Raw genomic sequence first — 24,576 nt, forward strand, 5'->3', positions numbered from 1 at the left:
ATAACAATTTCTTGGTTATGTTAAGCAATTTTGTCAAATATCAAATAAAATCAATATCTCCTCATGCCTTTGCTCATGCGTCAAATTTTTATCCGACAAATAAAGCACTATTTGGCAGTTCGGGCGCCAGATAGGATATCTGGGAGATAAGTTTAATTTATCTAATAGATACTGTTATCTATAGGTGAAGATACCATATACGTATTACTTTTTACAAATATACTCAGCCTAATCTCCAAAAAGTGAAGCCCAAACAGTGAAAGAACAATATGGAATTCTGCATAAGTCTATTTCACCCGGATATTCATTTAACTGAGCATGCCTCACCTGAAGAAGTTTTCATTGGTCGATGTTTTTAAAGGGAAGTGGTTGACTGACATTTCCCCTAACCTTCAATTTGATTTATATTTTTATTATTTATAACACATTATCATGGAGTTGGAAAAATATAAAAAAATAGTTGGAAACAATAAACTAAACAAAATCACTCTTTTACGCGCACAAATAAAAAGTAATCCAAACAGAACTAAAACAACAATCAATCGGAGTTTGGCGCAATCGCAGTTCAATCCATATCCGGGTGAAATAGACTTATGCAGTTTTAATATGGAGCTGGGTTATGTTGTCTTTTTCTTACGGCACAGAAATTGCACACGGGGTTAAATAGGGAACCCTGAGTATATTTGTAAAAAGTAATACGTATATGGAAGATACGCGTTTTTCTGCTATCCGTCAAATAAAATATATCTGGCAGATTATAACACGCTATCCGTACCTGAAAACACCGGGGGTAAGCATGGTATAGTATATACGTAGTTGAAATTAATTTAAGTTTATTTTAAATCCAGAACAAAATAAAAATATGTAATGTAAGGGCCACTTTTATAAAGTTGATTTAAACCCCAAACCTAGGATTAAGTTACAGAATAACAATAAACAACAATCAGCTGATAGCATTAAAGAAAAATGACTGATGAAAAGGCAAATCTCAGGGGGGTTAATTTTTTTTATGTTTCAATACGAATCGAGTGTCCATTTACATATGGGCTAGGCCTTTTGTATATGGCCCGTTTTACATATATGGTTCACGCATTGGCTGATGTAGGATCGATGGAGGGTAGATAAAATATACCATAGTAGGATCACGGAGGAATAAGAGGGTTGCTCACCACCTAATCAAAAGAGAATTTGGACACCAACCAAATTCTCTTATTCCTCCGTGCATAGGATTGATATTGGATTCAAATTGACTTCCATTGATTTCAATACTCCATAAAAACATAGTAATAGTACATGTTATTTATCTATTTTTCCCACACTGGAAAAATATTTCTAAATTCAAGTGTTTCCTGACCAGCCTTTGTATAAAAGATTTTAATGTTTTCATTAGTAATCTTCCTTTTTTCCTCACAGTATTTCAATTGTAAATCCTTCGCTAGTTTTAACTGATCTTTAAAAGTATTATCACTGTTGGAGCCAGTTTTACCCTCCCATATCCAAATTTCTGTATTATTATCAAGAAGAAATAAGGCTAAAAATGGGTTTAAATAAATAAACATTACACACTTTGTTTTTGCTTAACTTAATGCTTACCCGGTTCAGATGCTGAATAAAGATGATTTTGTAGAAATGGAAATGGAGCTAAACCACCAATTTTTCTAAGAGGGTATTCCACTTCAGTGGCTAAAAAACTACCCGTGATAGTGTTAAGGTAAAATAATTTTGGACTAAAGTCTGTATTAGTCTTTATATGATAAAAGTCTTGATAATTGCCTTTTACAGTTTCCAAAAATATATCTGGCTCATTATTTTCTTCAATTTCATGTATAGAAAAGAACTCCCATTGTGGTTGCCATAACTGCAAATGAACATGAGGCTTGTGTATTTTTATGTTTGTTTTATAATCATTAAGTGTTTTTGCCCCATGCCAGTAAAAAAATATTTTTTCTTGAGGTATAACTAATAAGAAAGTTCCTCTGCTCCTTAAGCTTGCCTTAATGCATGGCACTTCAAATAAGTGAGTTTCTTTTGTAACTTCCCCTCTAAGAAGAAATAAATGAGGAATATTTAAGTCAAAGTCAGTTTCTTTACCATTAAAAACTATTAATTTCTCAAAGCCATGGAAAAACAATGCTGGTTCACTCCACTGGAACAACCTCTCAACAGGATATTGCTCTTCTATATCTGATGGAAGAGGACTATAGCCTTTTACAGCATGTTGCCCCCTCCAGTAATACACCAACATTTCTTCAGTTATTGACTGATCTATTTTAAGATCAAAGAGCCAGTGCACAATGTAAGCCTCTGAATCAAACAAAAATCCAACATTTTTCTTATCAATTTTTTCAAGGGTGTTTTCTTGAATTCTCCAGCACAAAACATGGTTTGTCTTGTTGATTTTGTGTTCAAATTCATTTCTTACTGCTACAGTGGGCCTCAAAACTGTATTAAAATTGACGTAGAAACGGGGTTCTTCATACTTTGACAGTATTAAATCTTGAACATTTAAGATACTCATTTTCGTATCGCTAGATTTTATTTTCACTTAATACAGAGCTCAACACTTGATTAAAATCTTTTATTTAATGTAAGTTTAATGTCTATTTATGACTTTTAAACAAATATGATAAAAAAAAGATGTCAGAGATAAATACCCGAAAATGAATACTATCAGTTGCATAATATCAGAGACTTTTAACTAAATAAGCGGTATTAAAGTTATTACGTTATACGTGGTTATTCTCATAAATAAACTTTTTTATACTATTATTCCAATAATTCCAATTTTACATACCTACCTATGAAACAGAAAAGAGTGTAGACACAAGTGTAGCGTTGTGTAGAGGTTTATAAAATTCCAAAAGCCAATAATTTAAAAATTATTGGCTTTTGGAATTTTTCAAATATTGGCCAATGGCAGAGGTTTGGCTATTGGCTTTCAGCTTTCTCTAAGGTGGATTCATAAAATAATAACTAGAAGGATGGATTCACGGTCAGGATTTTCATGCATCCATCATCCATTGATACGACTTCTGAGGGTGCAGCAAGGATATATAGAAGAAGGATATTCAACTCCCTATAGCGGGCTATGTAGGAAAATATGTATTTTGTCGAGGAAGACGATTTCGTCACGACCAATGAGCGTCGAGTATTTGAAATTGAAATTGAAAATATATAAATTGAACATTTCACTGACAGATGTGATGAGATTATTATTGTAATTTATAGATCCAAACGTTTTTTGAAAAAATAATGTATTTTAAAGTTATTTCCTAGAGGTTTGGTTTGGCCTTCTATATTTTGGTATTTGTCTACTAATAAATAATATCTTATTTTGTATTTCGATGTATGGAAATCCGCAAGTTTTGTATCTGAAGCCGCAAAGAAATTTCGCTCTATAGTGAGAAAAATGTTATATCTTTTTAGACGCGTAGAATAACAAAATTTCTTATTTCAGATGTTCTAAATGTGAGTGCTTAATGTCAAAAATTAAAATATATACTTGAAATATTTCAAGTTATACCCTTTGCCCTTTGGAAGTAAACAAATATTGAAGAAAGTGTTGTGCCTTCACAGAATTTAAATTGGCATTAGGAATAGATTTCCTTGATTTAGTAATGATATTGCTCATAGAAATTGATAATGTGAAGAATAACAATACAGGAACATAGAATAACAAGAAAGAAATTCTAACAGCAAGTTAGGTTATGAGATAAATTTTATTTATATAGTTTGTTTAAAGAGTTTAGTTTGAAAAAAAGTTAAAACAATTATTGTCCAGGTCATATTTGATAACTGTTGTTAATTGATAACATATTACAGGGACACAGTAAAAAGACAAAACATTTAGACCCTTTAAAAGAGAAATGTTTGCAATGGATATTAATAAATTCTAGCCAATTTGTACGATGTACAATGCAGGCAATATTTCTGCCTCCTAACGCACTATTCGCATAAAAGAAGATGTGGGTATTGTATTTATACCTAGGTAGTTAATGATACATGGAATATATTTCTATATTATTGCAATAACGATGTCTTTATGTTGTATTTTTTTAGAACAGATTTATTATTAGTTGGCTAGTGTGTTAGTAGGATAGCCATTGGTAGTTATAAAGTATGAAGTCGTCAGGTATTAATAATAGGAATTGATCAAAGCTTATACATTTATTGTGATATTTATATTGTGAATTTAAGTAGTTAGAGTTTTGGTTGTTTAATAAACCAATTAATGTGCTTATTGTGTATCTAATTAAAAGAACAATGAAAAGTTGAATACCATAGGGGTACGTATGTTATACAAAGAATTTGCATCAACATTTTTTTGGTTATATACTTGTACTGATATTTGTTTCTTGAACTAAAGAATTATACAGTACCTACTACACAATATATAATCTGCAGCTACATAGGTAGGTAGCTATTGGTAATTAAATTTTTTATCTAATATAATATCTAACATCAGAAATATTGTTAATTATCAACTATAAACAACTAAGAACTAGAATTATCAACTATAAACACAATATAATATACTGTATCTTAAGCAATATGTAATTATTTAACAATTTTTTTGGGAAATAAAAACTGGTACTAAATTCTTTTTGACTATTTAATTTCTAGTCACAAATAATGGTGGACAAATAGCAAGAAAATTATACAAGTAAAACATAATTTTAACTTATTTCTCTAATGGGATTTTGGTATTGATCTACTTAGTAGGATATGCAGTTATCAATCATATTTTTGAATATTTATATTCAATATTGTTCAGGAACAGCCCAATTACTCTGAAAAAAAAATATATGGTCAAATTCTTTGAAAAGAAACTTTTAAAATCAGTAATGATAAGAAAATATATAATTGTTGTATAGCAGAACCAGGGGACACAGAATTAGGGGAATTAACAATAGATTATTAAAAACTGCCTTCTCTTAAAAAAGTAGTATTATATGCACTTAGAAAGACTATAAAGAATATAAGTACGCATAGAAAGAAAGTAAGTATCTATACTACTGATATATTATATAACTATATATGAATACGATACCTACAGTATACAATATTACTAGTATAAAAATAACAGCACAGTCGGCACACTTTAAAATAAAAAAGCAGCATAATATTCAGGTATGTATCTAAGCAAAATTTTCTCAAAAATATTAGAATATGAAATAAATTGCAACTAAATTTTAATTAATAAACATAAACAAATAAAATTGTCAGTGTTATTAAAACTTTATGCAAATATATGTTACCTTAATACTTTGTCTTTAATCCTACTCTTCTGACATGGCTTTGCAAACTAATATTTATGAACTTTTGTTTCCATATTAATTTCAATATATTTGAATAAAACTGGAAAAATAATCAATATTGGCACTTGAAATTTTAATTTCTTATGTCCTTAAATTATTTATATCGTGTTATACATAATACTTACATAAATATTCAATTTAAAAATAGATCAGCACTTGAACGAGTGAATATAAAATAGTATATTATCAATTTCTATGAGCAATATCATTACTAAATCAAGGAAATCTATTCCTAATGCCAATTTAAATTCTGTGAAGGCACAACACTTTCTTCAATATTTGTTTACTTCCAAAGGGCAAAGGGTATAACTTGAAATATTTCAAGTATATATTTTCATTTTTGACATTAAGCACTCACATTTAGAACATCTGAAATAAGAAATTTTGTTATTCTACGCGTCTAAAAAGATATAACATTTTTCTCACTATAGAGCGAAATTTCTTTGCGGCTTCAGATACAAAACTTGCGGATTTCCATACGTCAAAATACAAAATAAGAGATTATTTATTAGTAGACAAATACCAGAATATAGAAGGCCAAACCAAACCTCTAGGAAATAACTTTAAAATAAATTATTTATTCAAAAAACGTTTGGATTTTGGATCTATAAATTACAATAACAATCTCATCACATTTGTCAGTGATATGTTTTCAATTTCAAATACTCGACGCCCATTGGTCGTTCCTCGACAAAATACGGCACGTTTTTTTTGGGCCAGTCGAATATCCTTATTCTATATATCCTTGGGGTGCAGCCACACAATCCTAAAAACGGCGTATCGGCGTAATGACCTTGAATATATTTCCAGTAATTCTATTGGCTGAAACATTCATCTGTCAGAAATTTTATCTGTCAAATTCATCTGTCAAAAATTTTAGCCAATAGAATTAGTGGAAATCGATTCAAGGTCGTTACGCCGTTACGCCGATACGCCGTTTTTAGGATAGTGTGGCTTATGTCTCTGACTTGTGTCTAGCCCTAGCAGGCAACTGTTAAGCCTGACCAATCACGTTAGAGTTTTTGACAAACACAAATGAATTAACACACTCCAAATAACCACGCTAACCAACCTGATTGGTCAAGCTTAATAGTTGACGGCTAGGACCAGGGGGGTGACAGTGAAATAGGAAAATTGGAAACAGTCATTAGTGTCATTCCTGTCATTCTCCTCACGACAAGTATGGCCGCCTAGACAAGGACAGCATTGTTTTTGTCTAACTATTGTCTAACTTCACAGTTTAGAATTGACAGATTTCAGTTTCAGAGACAACTTCAGATTTGTTCTAGAACAAATTCGAAAATATTCGACGCCATTTTAATTCATTCCGTTTAGTTTCGTTTTGGAAGTTCAATTTAATATTTCGGCTGAAATTTATAAATATAAAGGTAATAAAGTATATAAAATATATATTACATGAAGAATCCTGGAGAAAATGACGTTTCTGCAGTAGTAGGTATGTCCCATGTATATGAAAAATAGGTAGTAAATAAACACTGTTTTTACATTTTTTAGATGCAAGAAAATGGTGTTATAATCTCTTTGATCGGCGATTTTTTTGAAAATGGAAACAATTTACAGCAAGGTAAGATCCTTTTTAACTATAGCCAACATTAGTTATCTCCAGTATGTGCGATTTATTGTCAATAATGCAATAAATCGGACTGATAATCTGATTATGTTATCCGACTAAAAGTCTTTTTTGCATCTTTTTGATTTATAAGCCAGGTTCTTTGGGAATAATGGATGCTTTTTTTAAACAGTATATTTATATTTTATACCTATTGATATTTTTACATTGTTAATTTTAGTATAAAAAATTGTTTTTCTGTTTTCAGGTTTTGTATAAGGCTCCCGTTTTCATATTCCTGTGTCCGTTTTCTGTCCTTGAAGTTTGCGAATGCGTGTGTTTATTTACAAATTACTGTAAGTCATGCTTATACCTTAACTAATTTACGTTAAAAGTGCATATAATTAACTAATTGGTATTGAAACAATACAATCCTTATATTTTTATATTTATTTAGTCACGTTGTTCCATATTTCAAATAAATATATGTGAATAAATTATTTTTTGGTTTTATTTATGAAAAAGAAAAAATACAAAAATACATTTAAACTGAAAGAGGGCCCGCCATTGAATAACCGGAAACGGAAATGAAAATTAAGCCATCATGTCCTTATCATGTCAACCTGTCAATTGGAAAGTTAGTTCTCCAGACGACAATGAAGGCTTTCGGTGGCGTATCGTGTTTCCACGATTTAACACAGAGTTGACACTTCTTTCTAGTTAATTATTTTATGACTGTCACCCCCCTGGCCATCAGTGCCTAACTTTGTCTGGAGCAGCGTTGCCAATCTTTGTGGAATTCCACAAAATGTGTGGAATTCGTAATAATGTTGTGGAACGTTTGTGTAATAGATTAAATGTGGAATTTTGTGGAATTTTCGGAATTATTCCTTTTTTTCTTTTTTTTTTTTTTTTTTTTTTTTTTTTTCCTTATTTAGCTAATAGTAAAAAAAAAACATTATAGGAATTTTACAGATTTCTGTAAAAAGAGCGTCGCCGTCGAGGTCAGCAGCTAGGTTCGGTATTTAGATCTGCAAGCAATCCGACGAAATTTTCGACATATCACATATCACATATCACACGTCACTATATAATGTATGGAGTCTAAAAGGAGGAGGCGAATCGAACGCAAAAATTATGGGCCCAGTTTTTGAGATCTAAATGAAGTTCGAAAATCGCCGTTAGGGGCGCTTTGTGATGATTGGGATACTAGAAATACACAGCTTCTTATGGCAAGAATAACTATTTTGTTATAAATTATAGAGCCAAGTTAATATTTGGGCATATTTTTACCAGAGTTAGCTTTTTAGAAACGTGGTTTTTCTAATTGAGCAATGTGCGTGGCTAAAATTGTGAATACAAAACCTTAAATTTGAGTTTGAAAAGTTAGTTAGGTTATATTAGATGCCGGTTTAATATATCCTTTTCCTAAGTTGATATTATAAAAATGTTTTTATTATGTGGTTCTTTTTAGTGCATACACGACCGAAGAAACATATAAGCTGCTAAAATAAATCTTCCCTAGAACTGTTGTACAAAAAGATAGAAGTTCCAGCAACAAATTTATCACCAGTTCAACCTTTGATTTGATGTAAACAGTAATTGTTTCTTGATGAGAAATGCGAATGAAATAGTTTATGGTGTGATTGTGTTAGTGTTTTATTAATAGTTTTGTTGATGCAGTTTAAAGGTTCATAGTTTTTCATTAAAACATTTGAAATTGACATGTTTACATGCAGTTTAGTGTGATACCATTTTAATAAACATTAAAATCTTTCGAACTAGTAGTGGTTTTATGGCGATTGACAGATTGAATAACGAAAATTAAAGAGTATTTTATCAGAATAACTTAATCATAAATGGAAACTGAAGACGAACGTTACCATTGCACCCTTTGATCGGTGTTATCTATTCCATAACTTTTTATAGCTGAAACTAGAGAGTAGGTATATTGAGCTGAAACGTTTCCTGTGTTCAATAGCGTTTTTCTAGCGTTGAATTGTAAGTTTTAATGTCATTAGCAAAGTTTTGCAAATTGTCACTGTTTCAGTAGACAATTAAATTCAAGATATATTATATTCAATGTCACCTAATAATTGTAAAGGTTTTTCTATTGATATTCACTTTTATTAATATAAGGTAGGTTTGTAAATAAAATATTAATGAATAAATAATGTACTCAGTTTATTTCAAAAGCACAAAAATACAGAGTTGTGAATATGTATATACGCTGACTTATTTCATCATATAAATATTTATTTAGCAATATTAATACATTACAAACTATTTTTCAAATTTGTGAACATAGTAACTCTACTGTCTGTAACATCAACTGGCACATTAGTAATATCACGAAGAATTTCATTCTCATTCTCAAAGTTAGGTTCTGAAGTTTGATTTTCAACATGATTAATAGGCAGACCTTTTACTTTTTTTGAATTAGAAACTTTTTCAGTTGCTTCACTCCTTACACATGGTGGTTTCCTCTTTCTTTTATTACTAGAGAAATATGAAGGCAGGTTAGGAAAAATTCTTGGAATTGAACCCTCCTTTAATAATGGTCTACCCCGCTCAATTCTACTGATAGTTCCGTCAGTTAATTTGATCTCATAATGAGTCAAAATATCTTCATCTAGAAAATGTAGTTCACAAACAGCATCTTTGCTGCTAAGTGTCTTGTCTGATCTGGGTATCGCCTTTTGCCACTGCTGTAGCAAGCTAGGATCCTAATAAAAGATATATAATTGTTAAATAAAATAAAAAAAAAACATTTTTCACTATTAAAGCTGTTATTTTGAGAATACGATCTTGAAGTATAAATATTTAATATTCACTTTCAATAGCACTGTTCAAACTGTGGTTAATATAGGTACATGTCAACAGGTAATTTTAGCACCTAGTAAGTATTAAATTATTTTAATTTTATAACAAGGCCTCCTAGGTTATGTTATACACATGTTGATTTTAGGCTATATTTCCTATTAATTTGGTTTATAATTTAATCTGTACACTGACAGTATATAATTTTAATGTTTTTCTTAACATCTATCCATAATTTTTATAAATAAATAGTCATACTACTTACATTAGGAGCTTTGAAAAGGCTTGGGTTTCTTTCACCCCGTTCTTTATTTGCCTTGTTTTTATTGGGATTCCCACTTGTACAGCCAGGTACAAAGCAATTTCTACCACGACTCATTGTTGTACTGCTAAAAATTCAGTAAATTAACTATAAATTTTATTAAAAACACAATTAAATCGTATACTAACAATGAAAATGTAGTATCCCAGTCGATCGCAGTGCCTCTGCTGTCAAACCGAGGAAGCTGCTTAAAAGTGGGGACAGAAATTTCAAATTTGCCCATTGCCGATAAATCTCCTTTTTTAAGCCCTCCATAATATAATGTAAAGTCCCTTTAAGATCACGTGGTTTATATAAAAAAAAATGTCGGATTGGTCGCAGACCTAAAGAGCGAACCTGGCTAGTGATTGTGGAATTTTGTGGAATTTGGATATGTTCGCCGTGGAATATAATTTTGGACCATTGGCAACGCTGGTCTGGAGCTGTTAGTGTCGTTCATTCCCAAAGTTAAGACGTTTTATGTTGTGTGCCCAGCCTTTTATATTTTATAGTGTATTATTTTAAAAAACTTTTTATTTTGTGTGTCCATTTACAGTGAATTATTCTTTATATGTAAGTACCTAGAAATTCATTTATATATTATAACCTGGCTCGATAAAAGCTAGCTATTAATCCAAGGCATACAATATAATATAATTGTACCTTGGAAATGGCTATCGATGATAAGGAAGATTGATATTCATTAATTGGTTAGATTTACCAGGATTTACTATATAATTTACGGTGATTTTAAATGCCATAAATTGTCATTTCTAAGGTAGCTTTTGTGGTAGCTTGATGCAGCTTTTCGTAATCGTATGGCAATATGATCGAAAAAAAACCGGCGTCACCGTTGGCTATGAAATGAATATCGCTGTCATTCCTCTCTATATGTAAAATTATATGAGGAATGTCATCGATCACGTCATTTCCAAGCCAACTTGACTCCGTTTTTTCGATCATACGGTATTACTTTAGTATTACCTTGTACCTAGGTATAGAAATTTAGAAAACAAAAAGAATACAAAAATAGTTGTATGTATTTTATCCGAGCAATAATTGTAATGTTTAATTTTTAGTTGACTATAAATTTTATGAGCCGCCTTCGTATTGTAAAATTTGAAACCTTTTTTTTTGTAGCTTGTGAAATATGCCACATAGTTGTGCTATTTTGAATTGCAAAAAAACAACAAAAGGATCATTTTTTCGTTGTCCTTTGCCCAAACGGAATATGAATTTATTTATTTTGTGGGTAAATTCCACTGGTAATCCGAAATATCTAACAATGACGCCTGATGAAATATACAAAAACGCTTTTATTTGTGATTATCATTTCACAGAAGAACACTTGGATGAAATGAAAAGAAATATAAAAAGATGCGTCCCATCACTTCACCTACCTGGTAAGTATATTTATACAATTACTTATTTTCTACTCTCTTATTTGCCCATTACAATTTCAATATTTATTTTTGCCTGTCTCTAAAGTCCCTAAAAAAGTTGACCTTTGGCTTAACATTCCTTTAGTATTTATCTATATAGTAGTTTCACAGGTAGTTTTTATTATAAGCACCCCTGACTATTTACTTTAATAAAAATACACAAGGTTAAGGGAAGAGTCATAATTTACAACTTTATTTATCTTTATTTTATGGCTGGGCCGTAAATTCCGAAGGATATTCAAAATTTGCGTCAAAAAAATGCTGCATAGTATTTTTGTTTTCAGTTTTAACTTTTTTGATGACAATTGACATTAAAATGATTGTGTTAATATACAGGATGGTTTCAATTTAATTTAATTCATCAATCATTTAATATATTAAGTGATACTGTATATTATATGATTTTCGAAGTGGATTTAACATAAAATTCACATATTAAAAATTAAAGTATGCCATAATTTACAGTATTGTCCCTGGATTGTCGTTACAAGAGGGGGAAACACTTTTTTATTATTGACATTTTGAGAAAAATGCATTTGTAATAAGAATTTTTGCTTGCTCTAATATGGTTAAACCCGTTTATACTTTTCCAAATTTACATACCGTTTTAGAGAAATTTAAAAAAAAAATGAAAAAATATGGTTGAATTTTTTTTAAGAAGTCCTTAGAATGAAAATTATTTTTATGGCAATTAATTTATATTTCGTTCTTTGATAGATAGATGGTTATTATTAATTTTGAATAACTTCATATTTTTTGCTGCTGTTAAAGTATCACATTTTCCGATAATTATAATCAGCCTTCCCATAGCATTGAACTAAATAAATTCTGTACTTCTAATTGTTGATAATGATAAAAAAACAGCGTCAGCGATGGCTATGAACTGAAGATCACTGTATCAATATCACTCTATCAAAGAATGAAAACGAAATTATATTACCTACCATAGAAACGTGTTTTAGTTGTAGGACTTTAGGGCTAGAAAAAGTTCAACCACATTTGTATGTTTTTTTTATTTTCTCTAAAACGGTATGGTAGAATATTTTTTTAAAAAAAAATTGGAATTTTTTTTTAGTTTTTACTTAAAAAACATAATTTCTTGATAATATGGCATAGGTAGTAGTTTAAATTTACAAGAAAGAAACCCCAGAAAATATCCAGTGGTTCTCAAAATTAAGCAAAAAATATTTTTTTTTTGGAAATTTTCAATGTAAAATTACTCAGCTATTTTGGACTTATTTGAAAAATGGTAAAGAGAAAATATGTGTCTTTTATCGAAGTTTAACAGCCCTGAAAATATTTGCACTTATTTAAGACTCGCCCTATATAATGACATTGTATTTTTTTCTAATGCACGCTCAGCCTGGGACACCCTGTATATGTACGCTAGGTGCTGCTATGCACAAACCTGCTTTCAAAAAAAAAATCCAAAGCAATGTAAATCAAAATATTTGATCTGAAATAGTATTTTTTAGGGCTTAATTAAGAATATTTTTGAGGACATACAATAACTTTACACAAATTTTAATATTAAATAATATAATTTTTTTTTGGTTTTGCAGATCCTGTGGATTACAATTTCGTGGAGAATCAAGAAAATATTGATATTACAAATATAAACGACCCTGAAACGACCAAGATTTCACCAACTTATCCATTCATTCTAATGAAACATAAACCAGATGATATAGATTCCACATATAACCCTTCTCCAAAGATTCAAAGGACAGAAGCTTTGCCCGGACCATCTGTTCAGCATTATACAGATCTTACAGGAGAAGTTCAAGGTAGAGACCTGCCAGGTCCATCAATGGACTACAATGTTGATGAAATTGCCTCTACATCAAGAACCCTGTACACTGATACTGGCTCGCCATTGACGATCTCATCAAATGGAAAGGGTAAGACATGCTTAAATTTACATTGTCACATTTACAAATTTTAAAGTATTCTGTATATTTATATGTGCAGCAAAATATAAGATTTTTGCTTTGTTTTTAAAATAACATAGATTTTAAGAACTCCTATATTTTCCAGGTAAAAGGAATAGAAGCACCCCAACTGGTCTTCATTACATTCGGCGTAAATGTTTATCGCCAAAAACATTAGAGCTGTATGAAGAATCTAGAAAGTGGATCCGAAAGGCAAGAAGATTACAGTCAACGAGGATTTCAGCCAAAAAACAAATATCTGAAGCACGTAAGCTCATTCTTTCACAAACTGTACAAAATTTGTTAGAAAAAATGTCCCCCTTTCAAAAAAGGTTTTTTGAATGTCAAATCAGAAATGCTTCGAAAAAACCACAGGGTAGAGTTTTTACTTTAGACGAAAAAATTGACTCGTTATTATTATGGAAAACCAGTCCTACAATGTATCACAAATTAAGATATTTGGGTTTTAAATTACCTAGCCCCGTATCTCTACGAAAAATTTTGGCACATATTAATATGAATCAAGGCCTATCTGAACCTGTTTTCCAATTAATAAAAAGTCAAATTAGTAATATGAAAATACGGGATAAATATTGTGTTTTGCAATTTGACGAAATGGCCCTTCAAGCCCATTTAGACTATAATCCATACAGTGATAATATAACAGGGTTTGATTTTGAAGAACGCTACATAGCAGATCATGTGACAGTTTTTATGCTGCGTGGCATCTTTAAAAACTGGAAGCAGCCAGTGGCATATTTATTTAATAAGTCATCATTGCCAGCTGCTGTAATATCAGTCTATTTTAAAGATGTTATTGCACACTGCAAAGAAGCTGGCCTTGAGGTTTTAGCGTCAGTTTGTGACCAAGGGGTTAATAATGTAAAGGCCCTCTCATTATTGTTTGATGAATCTCGACGATTATGCTTTTTAAAAAATGAGGAATATGAAAGTGGACTTATTTATATCCACGACACAAAAATAGTGGCATTATATGATGTTCCTCATCTTTTAAAAAGCATTCGTAATAACCTAATCAATAAAGATTTAGAGTTTTATTTGGAAAACGTGAAAAAAACTGCATCATGGAATCATATAACGGAGGCTTATAATATTGACCGATCAAATAATATAAGAGTAATGCGCAAAATAACAGATTGGCACATATTACCCGATAAAATTAAAAAAATGAAGGTGTCATATGCTACACAGATTTTTAGCGAAACATGTGCAAGTGCTATTAAATATGCTGCGCTATCGGGTCTGAAATCTAAAGATGGTTTGTCACAAATTGACGCAACAGCCTTAAGTACAGCAGATTTGCTATTATTTTTCGATAAACTATTCGATAGTTTGAATTCATTATTTGTAAGTGATAAACCATTACGAAGTGTTGTAGGACCTAAGTCTCCTCATCTTGCTTTATGGATGAGAAGTCTTAAGGTCCTTCAATCCATGAAATTTATAAAAAGAAGGCAAACAGATAGGAGTATACCTCCAGTACTTAATGGATGGGTACAAACCATTCAAGGTTTTATCAAGGTAAAAAAAATATTAATGAATCTGGGTGAGCTTAAATTTGCGACAAGAATGTTCAATCAAGACACGTTGGAGAATTTTTTCTGCCAAATTCGCCAGTATGGCGTTAGAAATACTAACCCAACCTGTACAGCCTTTAAAGCTTATTATAGATCACTTCTGATAAAAAATATTAAGTATCAGCCTAGAGGTGCAAATTGTGCTGACGATTTATCTTCAACGCTGTTATCCTTTAAAGAAATTTTAAATATTAAAGATACCTCACAGGAGACAACAGATCGTTGGCATCCACCGGATGTCAACGTACTAAGCATTGAGGCCATTGAGATAGCCTCTTTAAGCTATGTTAGTGGGTTCATTTGTTATAAAATTTTACCAAAGGTACCAAATTGTGAAATTTGCAGAAACAATATTCTACACAGAGGCGAACTAGATAGTTTCCATCATTTTTTAATTAAGATTAAAGATTACGACCCAAATGTAAGAAAGCTAAAATACGCCAATATAAAGTTAATTAAAAATATTATACATATATACCAACTTTTGCAAGAGCTAGTTCCTAGCATTCTAACTAAAAAACATATTCAAAAGAGACTTAAAAGCGTTATTCAGTGTAAAGTTACATTTAATTTTGCTGATTGTGAACATAAAGATAGTATAGAAAATCTAATTTTTAATTATTTTATAAAAATATATATTTTTAATTATATAAAAAAATTAAATCTAATTTTAATGGGTAAATTGAATCCAATGAACAAAAATTCAATAGAGCTAACATGTTTTGAAATCTACAAAAAAAGAATAAAAAGAAAAAATAAATAAAAATGTATAACAAAAAATAAATGATTTTTATTATAAACTTCCTTGTCATATCTGGTATATAATCAATTCACATGTGTTATTAATCATACACCTATTATTAAGTTGAATCTGGTAGTACTTTTTGATTGTGATATAGAAAATATTGTAATGTGATTTTTACCGCATGTGTATTGTTTAACGATTATAGACTAGATAATTTGTTTGACAAGTATATTAAATCAAACATCTTTTACAACATATTTTTTAAAAAATATATTGTATAAGATGTTTATTTAAATTTACTTCAAACAAATTATCTGGCATAAAATCATCCTAGTTTAAATATTGTATGATCGAAGAATACGGCTTCAAGTTAACTTAGAAATGACTATTGATGACATTAATCATAGAACTTTACAAAGAAAATGTTATCGATCGTCATTTTTAAGTTAACTTGGAATCGTTATTTTCGAACATACGGTATATTAAATTAATTAGGTGTAATATAATACTATAGATGGCGCTGCTAAAATTGTTTTGAATGCAGTGCAGATTTCTTTTTAAAATTTAATTGCAGATTTCTTTTTTTAAATTTAATTTGTAGTTCTAAATCCGTGTCATAGATGGCGTATCAAAATGTTGTCCTAATTTTTTGTACGGAAGATTTCGTTCTGTTTTAATCTGTTCTGTGTGAACTATAAATGTAAACGTGCTTCATCCAAACTATTTTAATAATTAAAACACTGAGATAACGTAAAGATAAGTGATGCAAATAATTATTTTAAGGATAGAATCGGTAAAATAATTCTTGTTATGTTTGTGTTTTCAGTATCTATTTTAAGGTGAGTGAATTTAAAACCATGACCTCGAAAAAAAATAGGTTATACCCTTGATTATGTATGTTGTACTAAAAAATATTTTAAAATTCAACCAAAAAAAAAGGAGCCAAAATCTTATTAAGTCAATGTTACGCAAATATGACTTCAATATTGTACATTAAACTGGATTCAGACCAAAGTGATTTTTTATTATCCTCTGTACATCATCAAAGTAGTAGTATCTCTGGTAATATCATTGAAAATTTCTGTTCTGATAAGTGTAGTTCCAGTGCTGAAATTTCTTACAATATAGTATTTATATAGGTATTTATGTAGGCTCTTCTATAATCATTTATTGTGTATTTTTTAAGAGAAAGGTATTTTTTAGAATTATTAGGTTCGAGAATTATCTAGACTTGGTGGTTCAGGAGTAGCACAAAGTACAAGAAAATGCTTTATAAGGTTCTGGGCAATGAAATTGCACAAAAATATTCTTGGGATGGGGCCAAACAGAAGAGAAGTTTGAAATCCTTGTTAGTGGCCAAAAGCAATTTTAGGCATTTGAACTTAAAGATATTTGGTGTTGCAAAGACTGTAATAACATATATTTTAGACTCCATGAAAGGTCAATTTCAAGAGTCAAAAGAAACCGAAATTATCAATATAATTAAAATATGGCTTGTAAAAACAAAAGAAAGATTAAAAAATACCAAGGGTAAGTTGTGCAAATTTATTTGAACAGTATAATTCTGCTGATATTATTTCAGAAGGGTAGACAAGAGAATATAGAAACATAGACATAGAAGATAATATCAATGTATATCGTTATATTAAAATATTTTTAATTAATAAACATATATTACTCAAGTTCGTCTTTATCCTTACCTATTATTTTTAACCGTTCTATTTATTAGTTAATTTTTGATTATTACACACCAAATTATTTAATTTCAGCAAATTGTTTGTAGTGTGTTCCAGATATGAATGTACTGTATAGGTATCCTATAGAGAGAGATAAAAAAATTGCGAAATATGAAAAAAATTGTATCTATATAGTTTATAGGATATTGATACAGGGCATCCTTATACAGGACACCCAGTAGATACAGAGTTGAGGGTTGGAATCTTTGGTGTTACAACAGCAAATTAAAACACTAATTCACCACAATATACCAAAACACTTTACTTTTTTAACTGGACGCTTGTTTGGTTAATCATCTTAGCGTCATCAGCAGATGATTAAAACTTAAATTTTGACCATCTGCTGATGATGCTAACATGGTTAGCGAAACGCGCGTCCTGTGCAAAAGTAAAGTGTTTTGGTGTATTGTGGTAAATTAGTGTTTTATTTTGCCTCTGTAGATAATAAAAAAATATGAAAAACATATATGATATACATATCTTGGAATGTGAAACGCACTTCTATATCACTTGAATAGGGTGGAACGTAATCTCTGCTATTCATGTGCCATATATGTTCCCAATGAAAAAAAGGAATGTGAATAGAACATTGTTGTTCTCCAAAGTCACTTGCTTCGCATATGAAAAGAACGTAAATGTGCTATCTGGGATTACTATTAATATAAATTGGATTAACAGTTTTTCTAATATTGTAAATTAAATTTATTAATGGATTATTTTGTAAAGTTAACAATTTAGACAGAAATTTGCCTACAAGTATTTTTCTTCTACATTCTAAATCAATCATAGAAGATTCTCCCAACAACGCTAATCTAGGAGTAGATTTCATACAACCTAGACAAATACGTAAACCCTCAAAAAATACTACATCTAGTTTATTTAAATTTTTTTGACTAGTTGGTTTAATAAAAATTGTTGCAAATTCCAAATGAGATCTCACCAGAGCAGAAAAAATAATTAAAAGGGTACAAGGATCAGCTCCCCACCACACTCTACAAACAGCCCTTAAAACATTTAAGGCTTTTTTAGCCTTATTAGTAATATTTTCAATATGCAAATCCCACTTTAAATGTTTTTGAAAAATAACGCCCAAATACTTCACATTATGTTTATATGGAATAATGTGATTTCCAAGTTGAATCAATGGTGGCTGATCTCTCCGTTTGCCCTTAGTGAACCATACTGCCTCACATTTTTCCAAAGATAAAGAAAGATCTCTATTAATAAGAAAATCATTTACAAGCTCCAAAGCATTATTAATTTTTTCAGACATCTCAAGTATATTTGAACCCTTAACAAAAATTACCAAATCGTCCGCATAACCAATAATCTTTACATTTAAATAATTTTTAAAAAGTTCTGAAATATAAATATTAAAAAGAATAGTACTTAATGGAGAACCTTGCGGAATACCTTTAGTTGCTAAAACCGGACCTAAGAAGGAACCATCAGATTTTCTGGAAAATAACAATCTATTTTTCAAAAGTATAAAAATTAAATTAGATAATTCTACTGGAATTTGTAAATTAATAAGCAAATTATAGAGTTTGTATATGTTAACATTATCATATGCAGATTTTATATCTAAGAAAACAGCAATAACTGAATTTGACGAATTAAAGGCATCAAAAATAAAAGTAGATAAATAAGCAATATTATCATATATTCCCCTACCCTTACGAAAACCTACCTGTTCATTTGTAAACACAATTTTATTCTCCAAAAACCAATCTAAACGATTTTTAATCATAATTTCTAAAATTTTGCCACCACATGAAGATAATACAATAGGTCTATAACTCTCTGGCAAAGTAGGATTTTTGTTTTGTTTTAAGATATTAATAATATTATATTTCTTCCACGAATCCGGTAACACACCTTCAAATAAACATTTGTTATATATTTTAAGAAGATAATTTTTAGCAATCAATGGTAAATTTTTATACATGGAATAAGAAATATCATCCATGCCAGGTGCAGAAAATTTTTTATCCTGAACAGCATAGTTAAATTCCTGACTAGTGAATGGAGGAATGTTACTATTTATATATGTTGGCGACAGTGTAAAATTCGGATCTATGTATATACTAGACATATTATATAAAATTTGTTGTTTTAAATCATCTGAAATGTTATAACTATTAGAATTGCTGTTATTATTAGAAAATTTTTTAATTTTTTCCCAAACGTATGAAATGCTAGATTCCCTATTTAATGTTTCACAAAAAGATTGAAATTTTTGTTTTTTCTTTGATCTTAATTTTTTTCTCGTAACTGCAATACATCTTTTAGCATTGATAAAATTAGTCAAAGTTGGAACATTATTGAAAACATTAATTGCTCTTTTTCTGTCTTGAACCCACTGAAAACATTCTTCATCCCACCATGGGTTTCCAATTTTATGATAAGAACCACATTTTTTCAAAGGAATGGCATCATCAGCAGCTCTATTCATAATAAAAGACAAATCATTATAATCTAAAATAGTACTATCTTTCTCGATTAACTGCACAGCTATTTTATGTTGATAAAGATGCCAATCAGCTTTACTACAATTTCGTACACAATAACTATTTACAAAAGCTTTTTTTAAATATAAATTGTTTGATAAATTTAATTGTAAAATTGTAGGATAATGATCGCTATTTCCACAATCACTAATAACTTTCCAGTTAGAATTTATAGCTAATGCGCTACTGACAATTGTTAAATCAACTGCACTCAAACTGGAATTCGGATTTTGCACAAGAGTTCTAGAACCATCATTTAAAATCACCATATCATTTTCTATAATAAAATTTACAAGCCTTATTCCGCCCCTATTAATAGGAGATTCATCCCATAATGGATGATGGGAATTAAAATCTCCCATAATAATAATTTTATTTAAATCTAAACCATCTAAAAGTTGTTTAAACAGATCTTCCGAAACATTTTTATCTGAATTAATATAAATATTAATTAATATTAAATCAGCAATTTTAATAATAATAAATTGAGCAACTTCTGAATTAAATTTTTTTAAATTAGAAAAAATAATATTCTTTTTGACGCAAATTGCCACTCCACCATATCCATCTTCCCTATCCTGACGAATTATATTATATGATGATAAAACAAAATTTTGATTGGATTTTAGCCATGTTTCATTTAGAAAAATTATATCTGGAGACTCTTCATTTGCTAATAAGATTAAATTAGCACGATTTGAATTAACACTACGAATATTCCATTGTAAAATTTTTATATCTGATGTAGACTTCATATTGTCATTAATCTAAATTATAAATACAATATATAATTATAAATAATATGTATAATATTTGTATATGTACCATATATGTACTAATATAAATGTAATCTTTAAATATGTGTTAAAATAAATAAAATAACATTAAAAACCTATATCTTGTTCAAAATCTAAACTTGAAAATAATAAATTCTTAATCTTGCTTTTATTTTCTCTTGACGTATTCATAATAAAATTAATGCAATTATGTAACTCATCATTTTGATGAAATTCAAATGTCTGAATGGCACTACCAGGCTCAGTTTTAGAATTATGTGAAATAGAAGAGGTATTAGAAGAGGTAGACGGTAAATTTGAAAAATCTTGCTTTTGCGGTCTTGAATTTGGAAAAAATAGACAATCATCTCTAGCTTTTTTATCCACTCCCTTATGAACTATCCTTTTCTTGGCTGAATTTTCAGATATAACCTGTTGAAAGGACCTTTTTACACTATTTTGGAAATACTGTGTTCTTCTTTCAGAAGGTTTAATAATATTATCAATTTTCTTTGGTATATCTTCCCCATTATGTTTTTTAATTAATTCTGGAAAGTTATTGTTGTTCAAAAAAAATTCTCCATTTGAAATATAAGATTTTTTACATGTCTCACTGGCATCATAAAAAGTTAAATTTTCGAGGGCCATTAATTCTTTAATATTTTTTTGTCTAGAATATTCAGGACACTTTTTTGATGATGACTTGTGGTCATTCTTACAGTAAAAACATTGTGTAACACAAGAAAATTTAACTTCCCCATCTTGTAAATGATTCTCCTCCTCTCCGCAATTAAAACATCTTTCTTTACCTTTACAATTGTTCTTAGTATGGCCAAAACGAAGACAGCGATAACACTGAGTTACAGGAGGAATATATACATTAACTGGACGTTCTAATCTATATAAATTTATCGATCTAGGCAGTATAATTCCTTTAAAAGTAAACAAAACAGTTCCAGTTGGTTCATATATAACAACATTATTTTTAAATACTTTTCTATTTAATCTCTTTACTTGTAAAATTTCAATTCCATTATTAGCTTTACAAAATTTCAAAATTTCTTCTTCGGTCAAGTCCGCATCGATTTGTCTTACAATTCCTTTGCAGGTAACAAAATTATATGGTATAAATATTTTATACCCTTTCTCAATTAATGTTTTATTTTTTAAAAAATTATTTGCTGATTGAAAATTAATAAATTCAACAGAGATTCTATTTAGACCTTTATTATTAATTCTCCTTATATCAGTCAAATTTAAATTAAAAATTTCTCTAGCTATTTTTATGTTATTAAACTTTCCAATGTTATAGCCAACATTAACCGTCGATTCCAAATAAACTACGAAAGGACCATTATCATTTTTAGAATAAAAAATTGTTTTTTCATTTTTAAATTTTGACTGCGTTGAACCCAAACTAATTTCATCCACCATATCAACAGTATCAATATTAACATTTTGAACGCCATCCAGGGGGTATCCGCTCCCCCTAGCCTTAAGCCCCGTTCTCAGAACTGCGTCGTGTCGACAGCGACACTGATTGACACTTCAAACGACCAATGGGAGCTATACTAAATTTAAAATTGACAGCTGTTTGAATTTTGTACAAATCTCAATTGGTCCTCTTGACGTGTCGCTGGCGACAGTCGCAGTTCTGAGAACGGGGCTTTACTCATATTTAAAAAAAAAAATCAAGCACTAATGAATGTATTATATACAAAAAATAAAAATATATAACAATATGAACAAATCAAAAAATTCAATTAACCTAAAAAAAAAAAAAAAAATAATGCTCAACTTACCACAGGAAGGCCTAAGGTAAAGGTGCAAAAATAATTAAAGCTTTCAGCGTTTTTTCGGCAAAAAAAAACTCTTAAAGATTTCACAAATATCAGAGCTGGGTCACCAAACAAAGCTGAAATAAATGTCCAAAAAACCGCAGTCCTAACAGCACTAAAATTAACTAAAAAATTAATATTTTTTTCAGACAGAAAATGACAATGTCACAAGCACCGAAAAAAATTTGAAGTTGTTATCTATGGTTACTTTTCATTTTTTAGATTTATGCGTTTTTAGCGCCACTGTGGTCATTTGGCGAACCCTTATTCTTCCCATTTTGTGACCACTTTTTCAATAAAAGTCCCATAAGAGTTATTTCTCCTCATATTTACAACACACAAACTATTAAAAATAGCTAAAATTGTCGCCATATTGTCGCTGGTGACCAAATGATGACTCATTGTTTGCCACCAAAACAAAAAAAAAAGGTCACAAATTCTGCTGCAGCCCGTATAGGGGCGTTACATATGCGTTACGGTTACATACTTTGAATAAGAAGACTAAGGAAGGAGCCACAAAACATCCCCCTTTAGAACTTCGTCTGTCATGTTAAGAAATGAAAGTAAATAATAAAGCGCCTCTCGTGTTTGTTCGCACTCAAAAAATTTCAATTAATGCCTGTATATATTTTTAATATATTTTTAAATGTACATTTTTTTAATTGTTAAGTAATATATTACATTTAAATGGAATATATTACATAACAATTATGTCAATTACAGGATTACAAGCTTGTTTTCTAACATTTTTTAATAAAACGAATTATAAAATTTCAATATATGTATATTTGTCGCAAGTATGAAAAAAGTAAAATATAAAATGGACAAACGCTTACTTACATTGCAATAAAACTTCCACTTTTAGTTTTGCAATCCAAACGCAATATTTCTATTTCACAAGCCAAAAAATATCCGACAACACTAAAATCACTGAAACTTCCGCGGCTGACAACGAAAACTGAAAAACATAACGGCATTTTTTGTTTTGGACCTGCATATCAACATTACGCTGTACTATTATGTGTTTGTTGTTGAAATAATATTAAATATCTAATTATAACTTGTACATTTTAATATTTTAACATGATTTTAACTGCTTTTGACAATAACTAACTTTTTGTTATCAAGATGACATTTTAGACGGCAACTGACATATATGTCATAATATTTGAATCTTAAATATGTATGTAATATAATTTAAATTACTATAATGCAACTTTATACTAAGAAAAACATTTATACATTCACAAAAATACAACAAAGTCTAATAATATAGTTTGAAAACAATGAATATTGAATTAAAATTGAAAAAGTTAAGCGCGACCCCTTGTGTCAAAATTAGATGATTAAATTTTCGCAATTTTTACACCATTTGATGACCGGTGGCGCCTCTAGTGTTTGTTCGGGCGGTTGGTCTTTTACTCCCGCTTATGGCCATTAAAGAAAAAGTTCTAAAGGGGGATGTTTTGTGGAAGGAGCATATCAAAAATATTAGATTAGGTACACCGCGATGGGCCTCAAATATGGCCGACTTAAATTCCGGTTTATCAGTGTCGTTCTAATTTTATTTAAAAAATGTAAAACTATGATGTAGGGTAGACGTGGGGTAGAATCAATAATTTGTTGTTTTATTTTACGTTGTGAATAAATGTTGGTAGTTATTAAAATTGTTATAAAAATATATAATTCTAATAAAAATAGATAAGTTATAATAAGTATTTATTAACACAAACATACGATACGCTTCTGAAGCAGGTAAGTCAAATTAACGTATCTAAATTCTTTGACATCTAATCTTTGACAAGTAATAAATAAAAGCTAAAATGCAAGAAAAATATATAATTTAGTTAATTTAAGTGAATTTCATAAATGATCGGTTTACTACACGTATGTATATTATATAGTCACTTACTAGCGAAAAAGTTGTTCCATTATTTCACTCAATTTTGCCGAGATCTACCGCACGCTACACAACCAACTATTTTAGAGTC

At 29.7% G+C, this 24,576-nt stretch overlaps 3 protein-coding genes and 2 long non-coding RNA genes across 8 annotated transcripts; 2 read left to right on the forward strand and 3 right to left on the reverse strand.

Annotated features, from left to right (window-relative positions):
- Positions 1-819: 819 nt before the first annotated feature.
- On the reverse strand, positions 820-5,544 carry LOC115888905 (supervillin-like). 3 transcript variants are annotated; one of them, XR_004051330.1, is made up of 4 exons: positions 5,259-5,544; positions 2,092-4,790; positions 1,594-2,042; positions 820-1,531 (listed from the first exon to the last, which is right to left on the reverse strand). XR_004051330.1 is itself a non-coding variant. In XM_030908786.1 (2 exons), the coding sequence occupies exons 1-2, from the start codon at positions 2,516-2,518 to the stop codon at positions 1,305-1,307; spliced, it is 1,152 nt and encodes a 383-aa protein (XP_030764646.1). In that variant the 5' UTR covers positions 2,519-3,203; the 3' UTR covers positions 820-1,304. The 3 variants fall into 3 exon arrangements, 1 of the variants encoding a protein (XP_030764646.1); XR_004051331.1 differs by having other exon boundaries at positions 1,594-1,858; positions 5,259-5,543; XM_030908786.1 differs by lacking the exon at positions 5,259-5,544 and having other exon boundaries at positions 1,594-3,203.
- Positions 5,545-8,192: 2,648 nt separating this feature from the next.
- Positions 8,193-8,672, forward strand: LOC115888927. The gene is made up of 2 exons (XR_004051336.1): positions 8,193-8,273; positions 8,363-8,672. It is a non-coding gene; the product is annotated as an uncharacterized LOC115888927 (long non-coding RNA).
- A 492-nt stretch (positions 8,673-9,164) lies between these two features.
- On the reverse strand, positions 9,165-10,307 carry LOC115888926. Its single transcript, XM_030908815.1, has 3 exons — positions 10,159-10,307; positions 9,974-10,097; positions 9,165-9,614 (listed from the first exon to the last, which is right to left on the reverse strand). Exons 1-3 carry the CDS (start codon positions 10,251-10,253, stop codon positions 9,165-9,167), a joined length of 669 nt encoding a protein of 222 aa, XP_030764675.1. The 5' UTR covers positions 10,254-10,307.
- Positions 10,308-16,290: 5,983 nt separating this feature from the next.
- Positions 16,291-17,229, forward strand: LOC115888953. 2 transcript variants are annotated; one of them, XR_004051339.1, is made up of 2 exons: positions 16,291-16,872; positions 16,929-17,229. It is a non-coding gene; the product is annotated as an uncharacterized LOC115888953 (long non-coding RNA). The 2 variants fall into 2 exon arrangements; XR_004051338.1 differs by having other exon boundaries at positions 16,291-16,564.
- Positions 17,230-19,252: 2,023 nt separating this feature from the next.
- LOC115888947 lies at positions 19,253-20,766 on the reverse strand. The gene is made up of 2 exons (XM_030908835.1): positions 19,408-20,766; positions 19,253-19,339 (listed from the first exon to the last, which is right to left on the reverse strand). Exons 1-2 carry the CDS (start codon positions 20,724-20,726, stop codon positions 19,309-19,311), a joined length of 1,350 nt encoding a protein of 449 aa, XP_030764695.1. The 5' UTR covers positions 20,727-20,766; the 3' UTR covers positions 19,253-19,308.
- Positions 20,767-24,576: the final 3,810 nt, after the last annotated feature.

The sequence above is a fragment of the Sitophilus oryzae genome, unplaced genomic scaffold (genome assembly GCF_002938485.1).
Source record: "Sitophilus oryzae breed Bouriz unplaced genomic scaffold, Soryzae_2.0 scaffold_809_pilon_pilon, whole genome shotgun sequence".
In the NCBI taxonomy this organism is placed as follows: Eukaryota; Metazoa; Arthropoda; class Insecta; order Coleoptera; family Curculionidae; genus Sitophilus; species Sitophilus oryzae.

Bases quoted from the DNA above. Each gene is read 5' to 3' on its own strand.
- LOC115888947 (XM_030908835.1), bottom strand. From the start codon at position 20,726: ATGAAGTCTACATCAGATATAAAAATTTTACAATGGAATATTCGTAGT. The intron at 19,340-19,407 runs GTATAAAAATTT...GTTTATTTGAAG, and splicing joins GATGATATTTCTTATTCCAT to GTGTGTTACCGGATTCGTGG.
- LOC115888926 (XM_030908815.1), bottom strand. From the start codon at position 10,253: ATGGGCAAATTTGAAATTTCTGTCCCCACTTTTAAGCAGCTTCCTCGG. The intron at 10,098-10,158 runs GTTAGTATACGA...CTGAATTTTTAG, and splicing joins TGGGATACTACATTTTCATT to CAGTACAACAATGAGTCGTG. The intron at 9,615-9,973 runs GTAAGTAGTATG...ATCTTTTATTAG, and splicing joins GCCTTTTCAAAGCTCCTAAT to GATCCTAGCTTGCTACAGCA.
- LOC115888905 (XM_030908786.1), bottom strand. From the start codon at position 2,518: ATGAGTATCTTAAATGTTCAAGATTTAATACTGTCAAAGTATGAAGAA. The intron at 1,532-1,593 runs GTAAGCATTAAG...ACCCATTTTTAG, and splicing joins TTATTCAGCATCTGAACCGG to CCTTATTTCTTCTTGATAAT.